This window comes from Vespa crabro, chromosome 13, assembly GCF_910589235.1.
Source record: "Vespa crabro chromosome 13, iyVesCrab1.2, whole genome shotgun sequence".
Taxonomy (NCBI): Eukaryota; Metazoa; Arthropoda; class Insecta; order Hymenoptera; family Vespidae; genus Vespa; species Vespa crabro.
In genome coordinates this window covers 3,435,850-3,454,380 of record NC_060967.1, presented here as the reverse complement: position 1 = coordinate 3,454,380, position 18,531 = coordinate 3,435,850, and the positions used below count along the sequence as shown (strand labels likewise).

The window sequence follows — 18,531 nt, the reverse complement described above, 5'->3', positions numbered from 1 at the left end:
GTTAGAAGAAATTGTATTGTTAATTGTTCTTAGTGTTAATTTCAACGGCGTTGCTATATGAAACTTAGATTCGAACGAACGATTGGAAAAATCAAGATGAGTCGATCTTTGTCGAATTAGTTTCATTTGTTGGAAGCAGGTTCACTGAAAATCGAGAGAATTTAATGAAAGTAGAAAAGAAATATATATCGAGTAATAGATCATCGATTACGATCAAGAAGTAAAACTCATGTAACAGATTCTTTTTTATTGCTTAATATTATTTAACGTTAATAAAATAAAAATATCGTGAATATATATTGTAATCTAAATTTCATTTACATATATATCGAACATTATTATTATTGTATATATAACATTAGACATTAAAGTAAATCATTAAAATAATTCTAAATTCGATTAACTTTTGAAATAAAATTATAAGAAATTTTGATTCAAGTTATTGTTAGGAATGTGACATTTTAACTTCAATCATAAACAATGATATAATTGTTTACATATAATATAATTATTTACATATGATTTATATAAGTTTAAAATCAAATCCAAAATTCTACATGAGCTTGGATCTATAAATACTTGGATCTATAAATATTATTATCGCAAAAAATTTATTTTATTTAATCATTATTAAGAAAGTTATCAGCAATATTACTTTTGTTAAACATAAAATTTACCATAACATAAAGTAAAGGAAGAGAAAGTGGAGAAAAACAATTGTATCGATTCCGTTTTCGTTATCGATCTCAATGAAGAGAGGTAGAGAAGGGAGGTAGAGGATGCCCAGGGACATGGAAAGGGTATATCCCCGTGCAAAGCCATTCGATTGGTGGAAAGGTCTTGTGCTCGAAAAGCGCTTTCAACGCTCTCGCCGTTTTCGTCGAGTTCGAGAGGTGGGGTGCTACATAAAGAGCACGTCGGCAAACGATGAGCTGACAATTCCATGCGACAACGACTCGCGATACTCTTTCCCGTAGCTCTTCTATCTACTCTCTTATCTTCTCTAAAAATTGTTCTCGTCAATTGACGACATTATCTGTGAACGACAGCGTACACGTGCTATCACAATTTTGGGTAAGTTTTAACAAACATTAATATTTATTATTTATATATCAATCATTTTAAATTAAATGTATAAATTAGTAAGTATCATAATTATTCTCTGATCCAATATATTTGGTTAGAAATAAATGAAAATCATTCGTTCCAATTTTAGGCCATAGTTCAAATGTTATCTGTCAATACTTATTATGTCTATACAGTTTATTTTCATTTAATCAATTAATGAACGAAAGTTATTAAAAAAAATAACATTTATCATTTTCATCGAGTATTAAACATAGATATTAAACTTTATTTAATATTTTAAATATGTAATCTTTTTCACCTGATATCAGTCGGGACCATTTTTTCAAGGGATTACATCATCGATCCATCGTTCGATCGTAAAAAGTGATTGTGCGGTAATTGCTTCGTACGTCGACCGTTGTTGAGTGTTTAGTTATGAGATCTCGCGTGTTGATTTAAACATTGTGTCCTCGATCATGATTTTTCATAGATCGTTTCATAAAATCGTATACGGATGTTAATGTGTAATAAATCGATTTGTCGAAGTATACTGAGTTTCGAATTAACGATAACGATACCTCGATAACGTTTATTCTATCCAACATTTGAAAATATCGTATAATTTGTAAATAAAATATTAAATTTTCAAGTTTCAATTTTATATCTTAACACTATTTGACAGAATTAAAAGTAATAATAAATGAATAAAAATAATTCATTTACATAATTACACAACAATTTAATCGAATGTCATTGAATAAATTTCAAGAATATTTTCAATCAATTAGAAATCATTAGAATTAAAAAACATATATATGTAGTTATTTCTTGCGTTCGTAAAAACTTGTATGTAGCTAAGTTGAGCAATAGTTATTGAATATTGCGAGGATACGTGAATATCTAGAAACGTAATACATAATGAAATTCTTACTTTTGACATTTAACAGAATGAAATTTATCGAAAATGACGTTTGAGTAGACAATTTAAAAATAAAAAATTAAAAAAGTATCGATCGTTAGATATATACGAAATTGATGTCTTCGTTGTAATATAAAGATCTGAAATTTCTGTTGACGTTACATGAGTCAGTTGAATCTTAATTGTTTTTTATTATCTTGAAGGAAATTCTATGAGGAAAGACCCGATACTTCTGTTTTTCTCTTTGTGTCAATAATTCCCGCTACTTTCCTCGATCGCTCGAGTCCTGTCACTGACGTCACGATTCCAACGAAGTCGTAAGGCTGTTCCCACAAAATTCCCGATCTACGATGACTCATGCACATCATTATGCATATCTCTGACAAAATATCGAGATGATAATTAACAAAACGTAATTAAAATTATACTTGTAAATAATAATATCGCTTCACTATTAATTTATTATTTTTTTTTTTTTAACTTTCTAATCGTTTCCAAAAAGATGTTGTTAACACTAGATTACCCAAGGAAATCATTTTGATTGCTTTTTAATTTCAATTAGAAAAACGATTATGTATATAATGACACAATTTCTTAGAATTTTTTTTTTACTATTAATATTTACTAATAACTTGTTATATAACTGTAAATAATATAAAAAATATTAAAAATAAATTTTAAACAAATTTCAAAACACATTAGTTATTCATTCACAATACTGTCATGTTTACTGCTTTTGAGCAATATAGGTATATACTAAATTTCGGTCTTTCTAGTGTTAAAGACGTTCTCGTATCATTGTAACTTGTGTCTCTTGCCATACGCGAAGTCTAAGATCTTAAGACGCAAAACTAGTCAAAGGAAAGTTACTTCATAAAAATGAGTCATGGTCACGTTGCTTCACAAGATAGACAAGGACTAAGAATTACTCTTACTTTTCTACAATGGAATGATCGAATCTTACGTTCTAATATATATATATATATATATATATATATATATATATATATATATATATTTGTGGATATGTGTATATAACTTCTCTTTGTATATAACGATACATATATATAATACTTTATATATATATAAAGTATTATATATATATATATATTTGTGGATATGTGTATATAACTTCTCTTTGTATATAACGATACATATATATAATACTTTATATATATATAAAGTATTATATATATATATATATTTGTGGATATGTGTATATAACTTCTCTTTGTATATAACGATACATATATATAATACTTTATACCTTCTTTCATACTTCCGTCCTTCAAACCTTCCATTCATTACATTGCATACTCGCATCACACTTTGTTCGACGCACATGTTACTACCTCCTGTAACATTTCTTAAGCCGACAGATCATTGCCACTCACTTGCCAATTATGAGTGTCATATATGGTCGATTTATATGGTGTTCCTGGTGTGCGAGAAAAAAGAGATAAGAAGAAGGAGAGAGTGGCGAGAGAGAAAGAGAATGAGAAAGAAAGAGAAAGAGAGAAAAAAAGAGAGAGAGAGAGAGTATGTAAGAGAAAGACAGAGTGAGAAAAAGAGGAAGAGAGATGTAGCATAATACGAAGGCTCTCCAAACGTTTTATAAATATATATCTATTCACTGTAGATACACGATCCATATACATCGATGAATATCAAAACTCCCATTTCACATTCTTCTATCAATCAATTCTCCCCCTTTTTTTTCTATAGGATTCAACGTAGAGATTACGAAAGTCGAGAGACATAGAGAGGGAATAGAATGTAAAATATTTTCATTGAAGTTCGTAGTAGCTGAAATAAAGATTGTGATAATAATGTTATCAAAATTTTAATACATACTGATTTCATTATTTTAAGTTAATAAAATTTTTTAAATTGGATAATCGATTCGCTAAAAATCTAAATTTCTTTCAACTAGAATTTGTTATAATTCTTTTACAGGAATACGCAAGAATGGAAGCCGAGGACTTTAAAAAATTTGCCAAAGAAATGATAGAATACATCACTAATTACTTGGAAAATATCAGAGAAAGGTTGGTTTTATTCTTAATAGAAAAAAATCTTGATATTCAATTTCTTTTTTTTTTTTGTTATTCGTCCTTCTTTTTTCTCCTGTGGCATTTCATAGATGTTCGAGTCCTTGATCGATCGCTAAGCATAATCAATAAACTAACGGAAATGTATTGATTCTAATGATAGATAAAAAATATTCATTATAGATTTATTATTCACTAATTTATAAACAAGTATAATGTGTAAAACCGGATCAGTACGCATGGAACGTTTACTCATTTCACAATTAAATGCTGATTTGAAAGGAGACCTTGAAAAACACGATCTAGAATCGAATAGTTTCTGACGATCGTGAGCATAGGAAAAGAATAAAAAGAGAATTTTTACTCTTTCGAATAAAATTCTTTTATAAATTATTTTAGGAGGGTTTTGCCGACAATTGAACCGGGATACATGAAACCACTTTTACCCTCAGAAGCACCTCGCACTGCGGAAAAATGGGAGGATATAATGAGTGACGTAGAACGTGTGATCATGCCAGGAGTGAGTGAAATAATTTTTTTTCCTTCTTTTTTTGTTCTTTTTAAGTTATCACACGTCTCACGTGTCGTTATTTCAAAATGAAAATTAAACAATCAACTCGAACAGATTCAAACGTGAAATATATTTTATTTGATCGTAAAATAAAAATTGAATAGATTAATATATTGATATAATTTACCTTCATTAACAGATCAATTAAAATATTGAATAGTCATTTATATCTTCATTCATTATAGGTAACTCATTGGCACAGTCCAAAATTTCACGCTTATTTCCCCACGGCTCAATCATATCCAGCTATTGTTGCGGACATGTTGAGCGGAGCTATTGCGTGCATTGGATTTACGTGGGTAGGTTTTGCAATAGGTCATTGTTCGATCGTAATTCGAACGACTTTCGTTCCGCTAGCAATTTCAAATGTTCTTTTTGTTCTTTTTTTGCTTCTTCAGATGGCTAGCCCAGCTTGTACGGAATTAGAAGTGATAATGCTCGATTGGTTAGGACAAATGTTGGATTTACCGAAAGAATTTTTAGCTTGTAGCGGTGGCAAAGGTGGTGGTGTTATTCAGGTAAATCCTTTTCTTATCTCTTTCGAAAAGAATGATCGCAATAGAGTGAAATCACTTTACGAAGTTTTATTATCCAACACAGGGAACTGCAAGCGAGGCAACTCTAGTCGCTTTGCTCGGAGCCAAAGCTAAGAAAATTAAGGAAGTTAAAGAGCAGCATCCTGAATGGACCGACAACGAGATCATCGGGAAAATGATGGCTTACGGATCCTGTAAGTTTCTTTCGATATCACTTTTGACACTTTCCGGGAATATTATTCGTGATTAAAAATAATGCTTTTATGCTTTCAACGACAATGGCCCAACACAATTGGCACAAAGGTAGAGCGGGAGAGAGAGAGAGAGAGAGAAAGAGAGGTGTGTGGGAGGGATGATGAAGTAGCTTGACAAGGGCGTGTATGGGGTCGAAACACTTCATCAAACGGCACTTTGTCACCATGGCAACCTATAATAACCACTCTAGCCGAGATATTCTAGTCGAACCTTTTCACTGGACTATTTCCAACCCAAACCTCATATTCTCGTTTTCATTAGTCATCTTGAACTACACAAAGTTAGAATTCTATAAAAGTCGCCTTTATAGAAAATCATTTATCGTAGAAATTCTATATTAATAAGAATCAAAGTAGATGTAATAAATTTTTTTTGGCTAATTAAAAAAAAAAGAAAAAAGAAAAATATTACAAATGTGATATTCAATTAGGTCAAGCACATAGTTCGGTCGAACGAGCTGGTCTTCTCGGTGGCGTAAAATTCCGTCTATTGAAGGTCGATTCAAAAAACAAATTACGTGGCGAGACTTTAGCAGAGGCTATTCGTGAAGACAAGGAGAAAGGACTTATTCCATTTTACGTAAGTTCTTTTAAATAAGTTTCAATTCCTACAAAAATTGCATCATTGAGATATCCTTTTTTTGTTTTTTTTTTTTTTTTTTTTTTTCATAGGTCGTTGTTACCTTAGGAACAACAAGTTCTTGTGCTTTCGATCGCTTAGACGAATTAGGTCCAGTAGCTAATCGTGAGTCCGTTTGGTTACATGTAGACGCCGCATATGCAGGTAATTTCATAAGAATGTATTTGCAAAATTTATCTATACGTTTTAACACGTTTTAACATGATTCATTATAATACCTTTTCATAAAAAGAAGAGAACATTTTTTGTTAAGTTCCATGCTCACGTTTTAGAGCTCATTGTTCGTTTTGAAACAAATTGAGTTTTATGTAATTTAAAAAAAAAAGTATCTGAATATTTCTATGAACGATTGTACATATTAAACGTATAATAATCGATAACAAGACTGAAATTAATTTTACCTTGAAATAACGATCGTTTTCCATTTAGGTTCAGCTTTCATTTGTCCGGAATTTCGTTATTTAATGAAGGGTATCGAAAAAGCTGATTCATTTAATTTTAATCCACACAAATGGATGTTGGTTAACTTTGACTGTTCCACCATGTGGTTTAAGGATCCAACTTTCGTCATTAACACGTTTAATGTCGATCCATTGTACCTGCAACACGAAATGCAAGGATCAGCTCCAGATTACAGAGTAAATATATTTCATTCTTGTTCTTTCAATGACTTTTATTAATCATCGTACGAATATCTAAACAGTTTTCTTTTTTTTTTTGTTTTTTAATTGAATTTATTTCTTTCAGCATTGGCAAATTCCACTCGGTCGTAGATTCCGAGCACTTAAACTCTGGTTCGTTCTAAGAATCTACGGGGTAGAAAATCTACAGAAATATATAAGGTCACACGTTGTTCAAGCTCATGAATTCGAAGCACTTGTTCTCTCCGATTCCCGTTTCGAGATCGTTGCTGAAGTTATTCTTGGATTAGTTTGCTTTAGATTGAAGGTAAATTTTTTTAATAAACTTTTAAGAAAATTAGACTTAACAATTTTTTTCATTGTTCAAAGACGATCGTTGGAACATAGTTTGAGATCTAAAAACATCGATTAAACATAGTACTTATTATTAATATCATAAGATTAATTTAACGATTGAATGATAACAGGCATCTAATGACGTGAACGAGGCTCTTCTGAAGAGAATAAATGGTGCTGGAAATATTCATCTGGTTCCATCGAAGATAAACGATATATATTTTCTTCGTTTAGCAATATGCTCACGGATGAGCGAAAGTAGTGATATACTCTACTCATGGAAGGAGATTAAGCAGAGAGCCGATGAAGTATTGGAAGAGCATTCAGTTTCCAAGTGATGGCGCGCTCAAATAGCTCGTGGTTGCAGATCGCTTGCACCAGCGACTTGTAATCAATCATAATTTTATTTCTTCTTCGTATAAGTCATCTTTTGTTCCCTTTAGAAATTCTTTTTTTTTACCAAAATTATTAGTACGTTTTATGTGGGATTCAAACTATTGAAGTCGACATTTCAATAATTTAACAGTATTACTTTAACCAATCATCGTTTATATTATAACGTAGAGATTTACGAAATACTTTAATTATTTTTTAATGGATGGAGATTAATGTGACGAAGTCGAATATTTTCACTAACAGTTCCTATTGATATTTTCTGATATGTTTGCACATAATTTGCCACGGTATATAAGTATAATAATGCTCACATATCATTAATAAAAAATAACTATATGTTATTTTCTCATATATATATTTTTGAGGTCATATTATAAATAATTAAATTATACGATGTATGTATGTAAGAGAGTGTCAGATACGATCGCAGTAACGAGTTTGTTTGAAACGGTAACTAAATGTTATTATAATTTATTATTGTTTTAATAGTTTATTATGAACTTGGTTGTGTATTATTGCCCACCGAAATATTTAATATGCAATATATATCGTGTGTAAGTTGTGTATGTAATCTATTAGACATCCTTTAAAAATATAAAATAGCTCGGAATGACGCAAATTCAACACTCGTTAAAATGTAGCACCGAGATTAGAACAACGATAGACGTAGAAATAAGTTAGAGCTCGTAGAATGGCTCAACAAGTAGCTAGATTATTCCTCATGAGAGCTTATACATTAAGTTTTATTAAAAGTTATCAAGCTCGTAATTGTCGTTTAATAACGAAAACTTATTCATATAGCATATTCGAAATGTTGCCACTCATGGTAATGATTTAGATTATGTTCGTTGATGGGGACCACTGGAATATAATAAAAATTGAAACGTGCAGAATGTGCTTCATCGTTCGTATCCATATTACTATTATACTAATACTATTATCTGTTTTATCATTGTTATCAAATAATTATTGAAATATATGCTGTTTATGTTATCTGGATTTAATAATGTCATTGATTGATCCATGTCGTTCCATTTCGTAAAAATCCTTAAAATAAAATTTACTAGTATATAAATATACAAGCATACAAATATACTGATTTAATAATATTGGATATAAAAAAAAAAAAGGACAAATGCATTCACAATTTGCACGGAGAGTTTTGAGGAGGACCACCATATCTTTTTGTCAATTGAATTATTCGTTCCGCCTCACGTATTCCACTAAGTCTGGCACCATGCACGGTACTATAATGTCCCGGGATCGTTGCTTCTCCAGCGAAGAAAAGAATCGGTGGAACCGGTTCGCACGTACCTGGATATAGAACAGAAAAATCTGTATCTTATTTCTGAAAAGAAAATTTATTGAAAGGAAAGAATTATGAGCACCTGGAATAGGAGTGGCTAGATGACACTGATTGTTAACGGTGCTATTCATAGCCATGTAACTATATGAACCAGCAAAATATTGGTCGGAGCACCACTTGCTTCTGAGAATATTAGCTGGATATGGTAAGGTTGGATCACCGGTGAACTGCCGGAGCAAACGCGTTATAGAATCGACTATTTCTTCATCGGAACATAGTTCCATTTCTGCGGCTTCCCGTCCACATATCCAAGCACATAATACATGTTGCGAACTTGGGAGTTCTTCGATGAAAGATATACCTAAAAGTCGAAAGCTATCTTTTCGTTCAAGGATCAAAAAGAATCGGAAAGAATTTCGAGAAAACCTTTAACCCAGTCGCATCTATCCGCTAATTCATCGGCAGACCATGCCAACTTGATCCCTCCTTCTCGCCAAACCCAAAAAGGTCTAGCATACTCGAGAAATATCTTGTTAACGTATCCATACCCTAGTTTCGTTATCGCATCAATTTTCTCAGGTGGCAAAGCGGGACAAAAAAGTTTGTCGTGTTGATGCTTCAGTACTCCAAGAGATAGAGTTACGATGACATAATCGGCTGGATATTCATCTCCGTCGCAACATTTTACCATAGCACGAGGACAGGAATCGTCGATGACACCCCACCTGATGGAACTCACTGGTTTACAGTATCTGAAAAAAAAAACAAAAAAAGAAAAATAAAACAAAAAGAAAGAAAAAGAAATAGGAAGCCGCAATTGATCGATTTTTTTGAATTTAAACTTACTTGAGGCAACAGCTTGGCAAATCTCTAAGCAACGGTGCTAAAACACCGACATATCCAAGAGGCACTCTTACATTTCCACCGGGTATCTCTATGTAACTACCAAACTGATCGGCTGAGACCAGAGAAAGATCGTCACCGCAACGGCATCTGATGAAGTTGGTTAGACCATACATTACCCTAGCCGCGTCATATCTGAAATATGAGAACGAAGAGAACGAATTTTTCTCACAATGCGAGCAATAACTAAGCTTTTAGGATTAATACGTCATTAGGTTCGTCATAATACACCGAGATAACATCTAAAGTGGATGTTTAGCCTAAATATCTACATACATGGTGGAATATTTAAATAGGAACACCCGGATCTCTTAGTTTGCTTATATAAATTTTAATTATTGACAGTCACGAAAAAATATACAAGGTGTCCCCATTAAAATGGTCCACCCTGTATATACGAAGGTACATCGCAACTGTACCGTTGCTCCTCCGGGAAATTGTGTAGCTCTTGCTGTATTCTGACGCCCATGAAATTCAGCAACGTACCGTGGGTACGACCGCAACCCAAAGAGAAGAGAGCTGCTGCTTGTTGTTCGATCTGTCGGAAGGTATGATAAGCAATGATGCTGACCGGTAGATCGATTGCTCGACCATCGCTGGTACAGAAGAGTCCATGATTTGGTTCGGGTCTAGAGAGGGGTGCCTTTAAAAGTCCTTCCTGTGCCGCTAGAGTAAAAACAGGATTTGTCACGCTTCCACCCTCTATCCAGGTTGCTCCCATTTCAGCAACGACATCTCCCAACCAGCAAGAATGAATTCTACCGCCGGGCCTAAGATTCGGAACGATACACATACATAGCTCAGTTGGTTAATGTATCAAATGCGAGTACGAATAACCATTAGTTCTAAAATCCAGGATCTTAGTTTCCATTACCATAATACGTACCTACTCCATTAACAATTTATAAACTATATGTCACCATCTATAATTATGATTCAAAATCGACGAATCGTGGACAGAGTCTTACCTATCTGTTGCCTCCAGTATCGTAAATTTCTGCAGACCGCATTGCGCTAAACGATGCGCTGCTGATAACCCCGCCATTCCTGCCCCAATAATAATTACACTCGGTTCCGGTTTGCATGGATCCAACGTACAGGGATCCAACTGGCATGATTCGAATTTCGCCACTTTTGCACATGCTTCTTTCTTACCACCTCCGTTTTTTGCACTAGACAATAGCCTGTAAAATCCGAATGATCGTTTCATCTCGAATCACTAATCGATATGAACTTTTACGTATTACCTTTAAATATTATCCCATTGTAGAGTTATTATATTATATTTCCATAGAAATCAATGCCGAGTAATTACCTTATAAGAATTTGTTTTAGAGTCCAAAACGGAACAGCGGTCCTCTTAAAGCGCATTTCATTTGACATAAACCGCTGTAACCGAAAAATTTATCATAAAGGCGGCGATTCCTAACCTCAGCCGAACTAAAACGTTGTCAGAGACACATTTCTTGTTGTAGAAACGTTGCTATGAGAAAGAGAAAAAGATAGAAAGACAGGCTGACAGAAATATAATGTGCGCGAACAAAATTTCGAACGCTTTTGTATTGTTATTTAGATTCATCAGCGAGCGATTTAATATTATTAATTTGACAAAGGATTATACTCGATGTAGTAACACAATTGCGATTGTCTTAAAGTATAAAAAGACATAGGAAGAAAAATGTGCGATATATGTAATTCAAATGTTTTTAGACAAATAATTCAATCACACTTATGGTTAATTTCACTCATGGACTATACAACAGTACTTTTAGTAGCATGTAGTTAAGAAAAAAAGAGAAGTATTCTCGAGAGATAATTTTATTACGGGAAAGAAGAACAAGTATGTTAAGAATATTGTAACCCATAACCAATGCAAATCTTTGGTCATACTGCTGGCCACATTTTATCGCATAAATCATTTAAGTTTGTAATAACATAACGCGTAGTACCGATAGATATGAGAGTGATGTTTTGACGATACTCATGAAAGTTCGCATGTTAACCGGGAAAAAATAAGCTGCCGCTATTTCAACGAGTTGTTGAGATCTCATCAGAAGGAAGATCAAATCCTTCCTCCAAGATATTGGAAAATCATACCATGCACTTGTATAAGCGGCATACCCAACTTGTTCCATTTGATTTCTCAAGTATTCTCCGACGTAACTGTATATGAGTAGTTGCAACAAAAAAGTGCTAAGTACTGTCAGCGACTTGGTGAACATGAAAATATCGGAATACTGCAGAGCCAAAATACATTGAAAACCTTAAAAAAAATAAAAACGTCTTCGATTTAAATAACCGAATTATAACATATTACATATTTATAATTACCTATAATACAGATGAGTATACAACTGACGAATAACTGTGCTATCAGAACGAAACTGATCGTATTGACGAGATAATCGGCCAAAATTAACAATTCGCTGTATCTCGATAAAAGATTTTCAAACTCTCGTTTCATCCCTTTTTTGTATCTACATCGTGTAAACTGGATCTTTAATATTTCAACTTGTCCACAGACATGTAGTACAATACCAAAGAAAAGACAATCGTTACCTTTAAAGTGAAACGTATACTTTTCTATGTAACTCGTAATAATTTTTTGAAAGTATGAATAATAAGAAAGATACGTTACCGACATTGCCATTGCACGTACTAATCAACAATACGATATCCAACGTAGAAATGAAGCAGTATAGTGCAATAGAAACATTGAAATTTCCCAAAGTGCAATCGGAAGGCATCGGATAACTCAACGTTTTGGGAAGACTCATCCTCGTACCATTTATAATTGTTTCTTCGGAGCCCATGAAGAAAGGTGCAATCATGAAGATCGACGTTGAAATGTAGGAGAAACATATAAGGCTGGAACATAAGCTTCTGCCGATGAAAGCGTGTCTTTTCATAATTCCAAGATCTTCCGACGATTTAGTTTGCAAATAATCCCTTACAGCTTTTTCATAATTTTCGATCAAATATCGAAAATGAAATCGATAACAGCCAATCTTAATGATTGCCATTATATTGCATGCGATTATTGCTAGACTGTCCAAATTGGCATTGCTATTGTTACAGCCAGCAAGAAGTTCTTTACATTGAAATACAACCATCAGGATCTGTAGAGAAAGAAGATAATCCGTCGAAAGATCTTTTTTCTTTAAACAAAAATATTATCCAAAAAAAAATTATTAACCCAAATAGATAATCTTGGTTAAATGTTATGGATCTTTATCTATATGTTATCTCTTTTTGATATTTATTACAAATATCATTTCGATGTAATACCAGAACATATGATGTAATACGACTTAAATACCAGAACAACTCAAATATCCATGTAACAAATGCAATGAATTGATTACTTGAAAATGTTAGAATTAATGTTTGGGATAAGTATCATAGTATTTTTTTCTGGTCCAGATAGATCTTCTAAATAAAAGATAGAAACGATTTACCTGAATAATCACTGTTACGATGGATCGGACAGTCGAAAAAAAATTGTAATCCTGAAGAGGCCAAACACCTATTGGTAATGTTAAGAACTTGTAAAAGGTCATCGCGTAGGCAATGTCATCGTTCCACGGCTTTTTTTCCATTTTCGGTTGATGATCTCTCCCAGTGCTGATTGAACACTATCATTCATCGTCATTTTATCGACGATCGTACCATTTTCGTAATAGATATGAGACGAGCAGTTAGGTAGCGAGAAACATTTCCTGACTCATTTCTTATTTAATCTGAACGCTATCGCTGCAATCGTTCTTACCCTTTTCTTAGTTTTTTTTTTGCTCTGAGCATGCGCCACGAATGTTTCAACTTGTATTTCGATAGATCCGATAGTGTTTCCATTACGTTCTAGAAATATACCATACGAACGTCGAAGAGTTAGGTTTGATCGGCTAGTATTGTTTAACGAAGGACTCAAGATTGCTAACAAATTTGTTCACAAAAATGAGAAGAAAAGAAGAATTGAAAAGAGACGACGTCAAATTTAAACAAGGTTCGTTTTACCATATAGAATATATTATATATCATAATAATATTTGAATATCTTTTGGAAGTGAATATAACGTGTTGTAGATCGAAGAATGAATATTAATTAGATATTAAGAAATTAATGTCCTACATTTAGTTTGTTTAAAATTTATTGAAATAGGAGCTAAAAATGCGTTAGGGGAACTATATCTCTTCCCTCTTTCGTATAGATTCTTCTTTCTGCATCTACCTAAAACTGTAGTATAACATATTATTATAATAAAAATAGTAATGATATTAAAGATAATAATTTATTATTAACAACGACTAAAAATAGAAACGATTTTAATCGCATTCCTTTGACAGTTTCAATCGATTACATCTTTTATTTTTTTTTAATGAATTCGTGATCATAAATTACTATGAATTTTTATTATCTAATAATCATTTGCTGTTTATAAATAGGACAGATGCAATCATTTTTCGAATACAATTCGTAAGACGGAAAAATATGAAAAAGATGCCTTCAAAATGTTCTTGAAGCTTTCTATATCCATAGGATAAAATCTTCCGGCTCTCAAGCGAAACGGTTTATGCGCTCTCATAATTATGAATATCAAATTTCGAACGTTACTCGGTGACAATTCATACCAAGGATAATCATAAATCACATTGTAAATATCCTGAGTTAATGATGAGAGAAAATCTCCGGCATAGCTATATAAGAAAATTTGTATCAAGATGACAATAAACGCGACGGTAGCCTTGATGAGAGGAATTATATCATTTTGTTTAGACAGCAACAATATTTGTATCCCTAAAAATTAGAAACTATATTAAGATCGATTAGAAATTCGTGATTAAAAAATACAAATTTATTACCTGTTAAACAGATATGCCCTCCATTGGTCATTAAAAGTATTAAAAGAACGTTAGTTAAAGTATCCTCGACTCGTCGAGCAAGATCCAATAAATGCGAGTGCTTATCAACGAATTGCTTGATTTTTGGAACACGATCCTCCTCCTTTTCCGTTTTAAATTCTTCCAACAAGATTCTTAGTGTATCGAACTGACCACAAATCTGCATAGAAATTCCAAAGAAAAAAACATCGTTTCCACTTTCAATAAGTACTGCGTTAAGTAGCTGAATTGACTGTAAAACGAAAACTGTCCAATAAATAGATGTTGACATATTGCCAAAGGCACACATAGTCCGAAGAGGTATTCGTTTAGGGAACTCTTCGCTCGAGGTTATGTTCTCCTGCTGGGAGGCCTCCGGCGAAGAAATGGCGTCCAATATAATCGCTGTAATGATGATAAAAGCGAAACTCATCTGCATACGCCCCACAAATTTGCCACGTTGACTATATTTCAACATGATCTTCCTTGCAGACGAACTGTCGACGATAGCAGTCCAATTGTTCAATGCTGACATAAGGATCTTCCGTAGATCATTTCGATGCAATTTGATGAAGATCAACTTTGTCAGACCTCCCACCGTTGCAAGCGAAATTCCAAAAAAATCCAGTGTCTCATCGACGCTACCGCAACTCAGTCGGATTTCCATCAGAATGGAAACTAGTGTACCAAACTGTGATAGATAATACCAGTCAAGAAATAATTTACAATCTACCTGATGTAACGTCTAAAGCACCTTGTCACATTTACAATGACATTCTCTATTCTTGATAAGTAAAATTATTGCAGTACCCCTAAAACGAACGCGATGACGAAACGAATTGTTGAAAATATTCCTTCCTCCTGTAGCGGCCACGTGCCAGTTGCCCAAGTTATACATTTATATATCCATAGTGCATTGGTGGAGTCAGTATTCCAGATTACATCGTCACTGTTCATTTTTTCAGATGCACTTACGACGACACGACACTCGCGATACGATTCGAGAGAATAAAAGAAGAGAAATAAATAAAAAAAAAAAAAAAAACAGAAAGAAAAAGAAATAAAAGAGGAAGAGGAAGTTTTTATCAAATGCAAAAAAGTTTATGCATCAAACTGTCGTATATATTATTCGAGCAAGATCGTGAAATTGATGGGGAATAGTAAAGATATGGGAAATTGTAGACAAGCATCGTAATTTCTGCTGAATGCAACGAACTACGACCTTTTGCCTGAACGGTAATATTAGACTATATCGCATAATTTTAGGTTTGGTTATATTTTTCATACCATATGCGTAACTGAATTACAGCGCCGTCGAATACAATTTCTGCAGCATTTATGCCTACAGATGCTAGACATAGCAGAAGCCTTTGACGTTGTTCACGATGAGCATCTTCCTCGTAAATATATTTTTTTTAAGTAACATTCAGGTAAGAAAATTTATTTCATATGAATTATATATTATCGACATGTTAGTTTTATTTTATATTTACGTACGAATACAAATGTCGAGCATAAAAAGAATCTCCATTAAAGGGGCTGAACATATTAAATACTATTGGAGAAGAATTTGTTGGTGTTATGAAAAAAATTTTGATATAACCGCATTATAGGAGTTATCTTTTTGGAGTAGTCGACACGATGAAAACTATATTAAAATATGATTATTACAATAGTTTAAATTGTATCGACGATATATACAATTTTCTTTTTTTTGTGGAAGATATATGTTAAGTTTAAGAATTGTGACTTGTGGAATTCATTCGTGCGGTATGACTCGTGAAATGAATTAATTGGGTGAAGTGTAACTAATGAAATGCATTAAGTTCGTGAAATGTGTATTCATATCGTGTTTATCTACGTGAAAAATAATTTGATTTAACTATTATAGTAATTGATTAACTATTTATAGTTTGATTCAACTAAAAAAATTTGATATCATTATCAAACTTTAAATGTAGCAATATATTTCTTTACGCTAGGCTACAAGTTTAGATCTAGCTTTAGACTAAGTTCCGAGTCACAAAGACGTAAAAAATGTTGGATATCGATGTATTAAATAATATTTTATCCATTTGGAACAAATTGAATTATTTCTTTGATACGTAATAAGAAAAGACATGACGTAGATATGCTTAATTACTACCAATTTTATTACTTACAGTGATCATCATTTTCTATGTTACAAATGGAACACATATAACATCACTCTTCGAATGCGATTCGTAAAACAGAAAAATATGAAAAAGAAGCCTTTAAAATGTTCTTAAAACCCGTCATGTCCATAGGATAGAATCTTCCAGCTGTAAGAAGCAACGGTACGTGTGTTCTCATAATTATAAACACAAAACTTCGAACGATACTCGGTGGGAATTCATACCAAGGGCAATTAGAAACCACTTGGCAAATTTCTTGGGATAATGATGAAAGATAATTCCCGACGTAACTATATAGAAAAAGTTGTCCTAAAATGATGATAAACGCTACGATAGCTTTGACAAGAGGAACTATATTGTTTTGTTTATATAACAACATGATTTGTATCCCTAAAAGTTGGAAATAGGATCAGCATCAGGGAGACATTAATGAGTCTTATATCAGCATAAAAAAATAGTATTACCTGCTAAACAAATGTGCAATCCACTTGTCATTAGAATTATCAAAAGAATATTATTATAGGTATTCTCGAGTAGTCTTGCAAGATTCAACAGATGCGAGTGCCTATCAATGAATTCCTTGATTTTATGAACACGGTTCTCTTCATCCAACATTTTAAATTCGTTATGAAATATTTTGAGTGAATCGAACTGACCGCAAATATGCATAGCAATTCCAAAGAAAAAAACGTCATTTCCAGTGTCGACGAAAACAGCATTCAACATTTGGATCGTCTGTAAAATGAAGACTGTCCAATAAGTTGATGTTGATATATTGCCAAAAAGACACATTGTCCTTAAAGGTATCCGTTTAAGGATATCTTCGTTCAAAGTGCCATTATCCGACTGAGATAAGTCTGATTTTGGTAATGCATCTAATATCATTGCTGAAATTATGATCAGTGCGAAGCCCATTTGTACGCGGCATACCAACTTGCCTCGTTCCGTATACTTTAACATTATCTCCTTCACCGAAGAAATAGCAATGATCGAGGACCAATCCTTCAGCGCGGACAAGATAATTCTCTGTAAATCCGTTCGATGTAACTTGATGAATATTAATTTCATTAAACCAGAGAACGTTGACGCTGCAGCTCCAAGAAAATCAAGAGTCTCATCGGTGTTCCCGCAATTCAACTGGACTTCCATCAGAACGGAAACTAACGTACCGAACTGTCGTAGACGATACGAAACCATAGATGATACGCACCAAAAACCAAAAAGTTGTGTACGTTTAATGCTTATAATATTTCTCTTTTTCTTTTTCTTTTTTTATGGCGATGTGATGTAAAAAGGTCAACAATCTATCACGACGTGTCTGTCTTCTTTGCAATGACATTTTATTTTTTTTTCTAAATGAAAATTATTGTACTACCTCTAAGACGAAAGATATGCCAAAACGAATCATCGCAAATATTCCTTCATCCTGTAGCGGCCACGTGCCAATTGTCCAAGTTATATATTTGTATATTTTTAAAGCATTGATGGAGTCGGTATTCCAGACTATATCATCGTTCGCCATTCTGTCGGGTTCACTCGTGACGACACAATGTCCGCGATACGATACAAGAAAATAAAGAAATAGAAAGGAGTATAGATGGAAGAAAAAGTTTTTATCAGATGCATCTAAGTGCATAGACCAAACTAACCCATGTATTATTCTTGCATGATCTAAACGTAATTGTTAGGAATGAGAAAAGTGCTATGGGAAAATGCACACTAGTTCCGTAATTTATGCCCGATGTAACAAAGTACGACCCTTTAACCTAAGTGCCAACATTATGGACAATATCACATTATTTTAGACTGAGTTATATTTTTCTGAATTATAGTGTCGAGTAAAGTTTCAATGTCTATGGATACTATGAAGGTTTTC

General features: G+C 33.0%; 5 protein-coding genes across 5 annotated transcripts; 1 reads left to right on the top strand and 4 right to left on the bottom strand.

Annotated features, from left to right (window-relative positions):
- Positions 1–913: 913 nt before the first annotated feature.
- On the top strand, positions 914–8,411 carry LOC124428878 (aromatic-L-amino-acid decarboxylase). Its single transcript, XM_046973493.1, has 11 exons — positions 914–1,074; positions 3,944–4,035; positions 4,438–4,558; positions 4,795–4,908; positions 5,008–5,127; positions 5,210–5,339; positions 5,831–5,979; positions 6,072–6,183; positions 6,469–6,677; positions 6,787–6,987; positions 7,148–8,411. Exons 2-11 carry the CDS (start codon positions 3,956–3,958, stop codon positions 7,352–7,354), a joined length of 1,443 nt encoding a protein of 480 aa, XP_046829449.1. The 5' UTR covers positions 914–1,074; positions 3,944–3,955; the 3' UTR covers positions 7,355–8,411.
- A 115-nt stretch (positions 8,412–8,526) lies between these two features.
- On the bottom strand, positions 8,527–10,688 carry LOC124428640 (peroxisomal N(1)-acetyl-spermine/spermidine oxidase-like). The gene is made up of 6 exons (XM_046972923.1): positions 10,590–10,688; positions 10,041–10,391; positions 9,565–9,756; positions 9,145–9,470; positions 8,801–9,079; positions 8,527–8,726 (listed from the first exon to the last, which is right to left on the bottom strand). The coding sequence occupies exons 1-6, from the start codon at positions 10,664–10,666 to the stop codon at positions 8,554–8,556; spliced, it is 1,398 nt and encodes a 465-aa protein (XP_046828879.1). The 5' UTR covers positions 10,667–10,688; the 3' UTR covers positions 8,527–8,553.
- Positions 10,689–11,540: 852 nt separating this feature from the next.
- Positions 11,541–13,220, bottom strand: LOC124428800 (odorant receptor 13a-like). The gene is made up of 4 exons (XM_046973304.1): positions 13,080–13,220; positions 12,260–12,740; positions 11,953–12,180; positions 11,541–11,884 (listed from the first exon to the last, which is right to left on the bottom strand). The coding sequence occupies exons 1-4, from the start codon at positions 13,218–13,220 to the stop codon at positions 11,541–11,543; spliced, it is 1,194 nt and encodes a 397-aa protein (XP_046829260.1).
- Positions 13,221–14,075: 855 nt separating this feature from the next.
- LOC124428799 (odorant receptor 13a-like) lies at positions 14,076–15,166 on the bottom strand. The gene is made up of 2 exons (XM_046973303.1): positions 14,482–15,166; positions 14,076–14,416 (listed from the first exon to the last, which is right to left on the bottom strand). The coding sequence occupies exons 1-2, from the start codon at positions 15,164–15,166 to the stop codon at positions 14,076–14,078; spliced, it is 1,026 nt and encodes a 341-aa protein (XP_046829259.1).
- A 1,913-nt stretch (positions 15,167–17,079) lies between these two features.
- LOC124428798 lies at positions 17,080–18,177 on the bottom strand. The gene is made up of 2 exons (XM_046973302.1): positions 18,031–18,177; positions 17,080–17,828 (listed from the first exon to the last, which is right to left on the bottom strand). Exons 1-2 carry the CDS (start codon positions 18,175–18,177, stop codon positions 17,097–17,099), a joined length of 879 nt encoding a protein of 292 aa, XP_046829258.1. The 3' UTR covers positions 17,080–17,096.
- Between the last annotated feature and the right edge of the window lie 354 nt (positions 18,178–18,531).

Bases quoted from the DNA above. Each gene is read 5' to 3' on its own strand.
- LOC124428800 (XM_046973304.1), bottom strand. From the start codon at position 13,220: ATGGAAAAAAAGCCGTGGAACGATGACATTGCCTACGCGATGACCTTT. The intron at 12,181-12,259 runs GTAACGTATCTT...TTCACTTTAAAG, and splicing joins TACGTGCAATGGCAATGTCG to GTAACGATTGTCTTTTCTTT. The intron at 11,885-11,952 runs GTAATTATAAAT...ATTTTTTTTAAG, and splicing joins TATACTCATCTGTATTATAG to GTTTTCAATGTATTTTGGCT.
- LOC124428799 (XM_046973303.1), bottom strand. From the start codon at position 15,166: ATGGAAATCCGACTGAGTTGCGGTAGCGTCGATGAGACACTGGATTTT. The intron at 14,417-14,481 runs GTAATAAATTTG...TCTAATTTTTAG, and splicing joins AGGGCATATCTGTTTAACAG to GGATACAAATATTGTTGCTG.
- LOC124428798 (XM_046973302.1), bottom strand. From the start codon at position 18,177: ATGGCGAACGATGATATAGTCTGGAATACCGACTCCATCAATGCTTTA. The intron at 17,829-18,030 runs GTAGTACAATAA...CGTCTACGACAG, and splicing joins GCATATCTTTCGTCTTAGAG to TTCGGTACGTTAGTTTCCGT.
- LOC124428878 (XM_046973493.1), top strand. From the start codon at position 3,956: ATGGAAGCCGAGGACTTTAAAAAATTTGCCAAAGAAATGATAGAATAC. The intron at 5,340-5,830 runs GTAAGTTTCTTT...ATATTCAATTAG, and splicing joins AATGATGGCTTACGGATCCT to GTCAAGCACATAGTTCGGTC. The intron at 6,184-6,468 runs GTAATTTCATAA...TTTTCCATTTAG, and splicing joins TGTAGACGCCGCATATGCAG to GTTCAGCTTTCATTTGTCCG.
- LOC124428640 (XM_046972923.1), bottom strand. From the start codon at position 10,666: ATGGCGGGGTTATCAGCAGCGCATCGTTTAGCGCAATGCGGTCTGCAG. The intron at 10,392-10,589 runs GTAAGACTCTGT...TCCGAATCTTAG, and splicing joins ATACTGGAGGCAACAGATAG to GCCCGGCGGTAGAATTCATT. The intron at 8,727-8,800 runs GTGCTCATAATT...TTCTATATCCAG, and splicing joins TCTAGCCACTCCTATTCCAG to GTACGTGCGAACCGGTTCCA.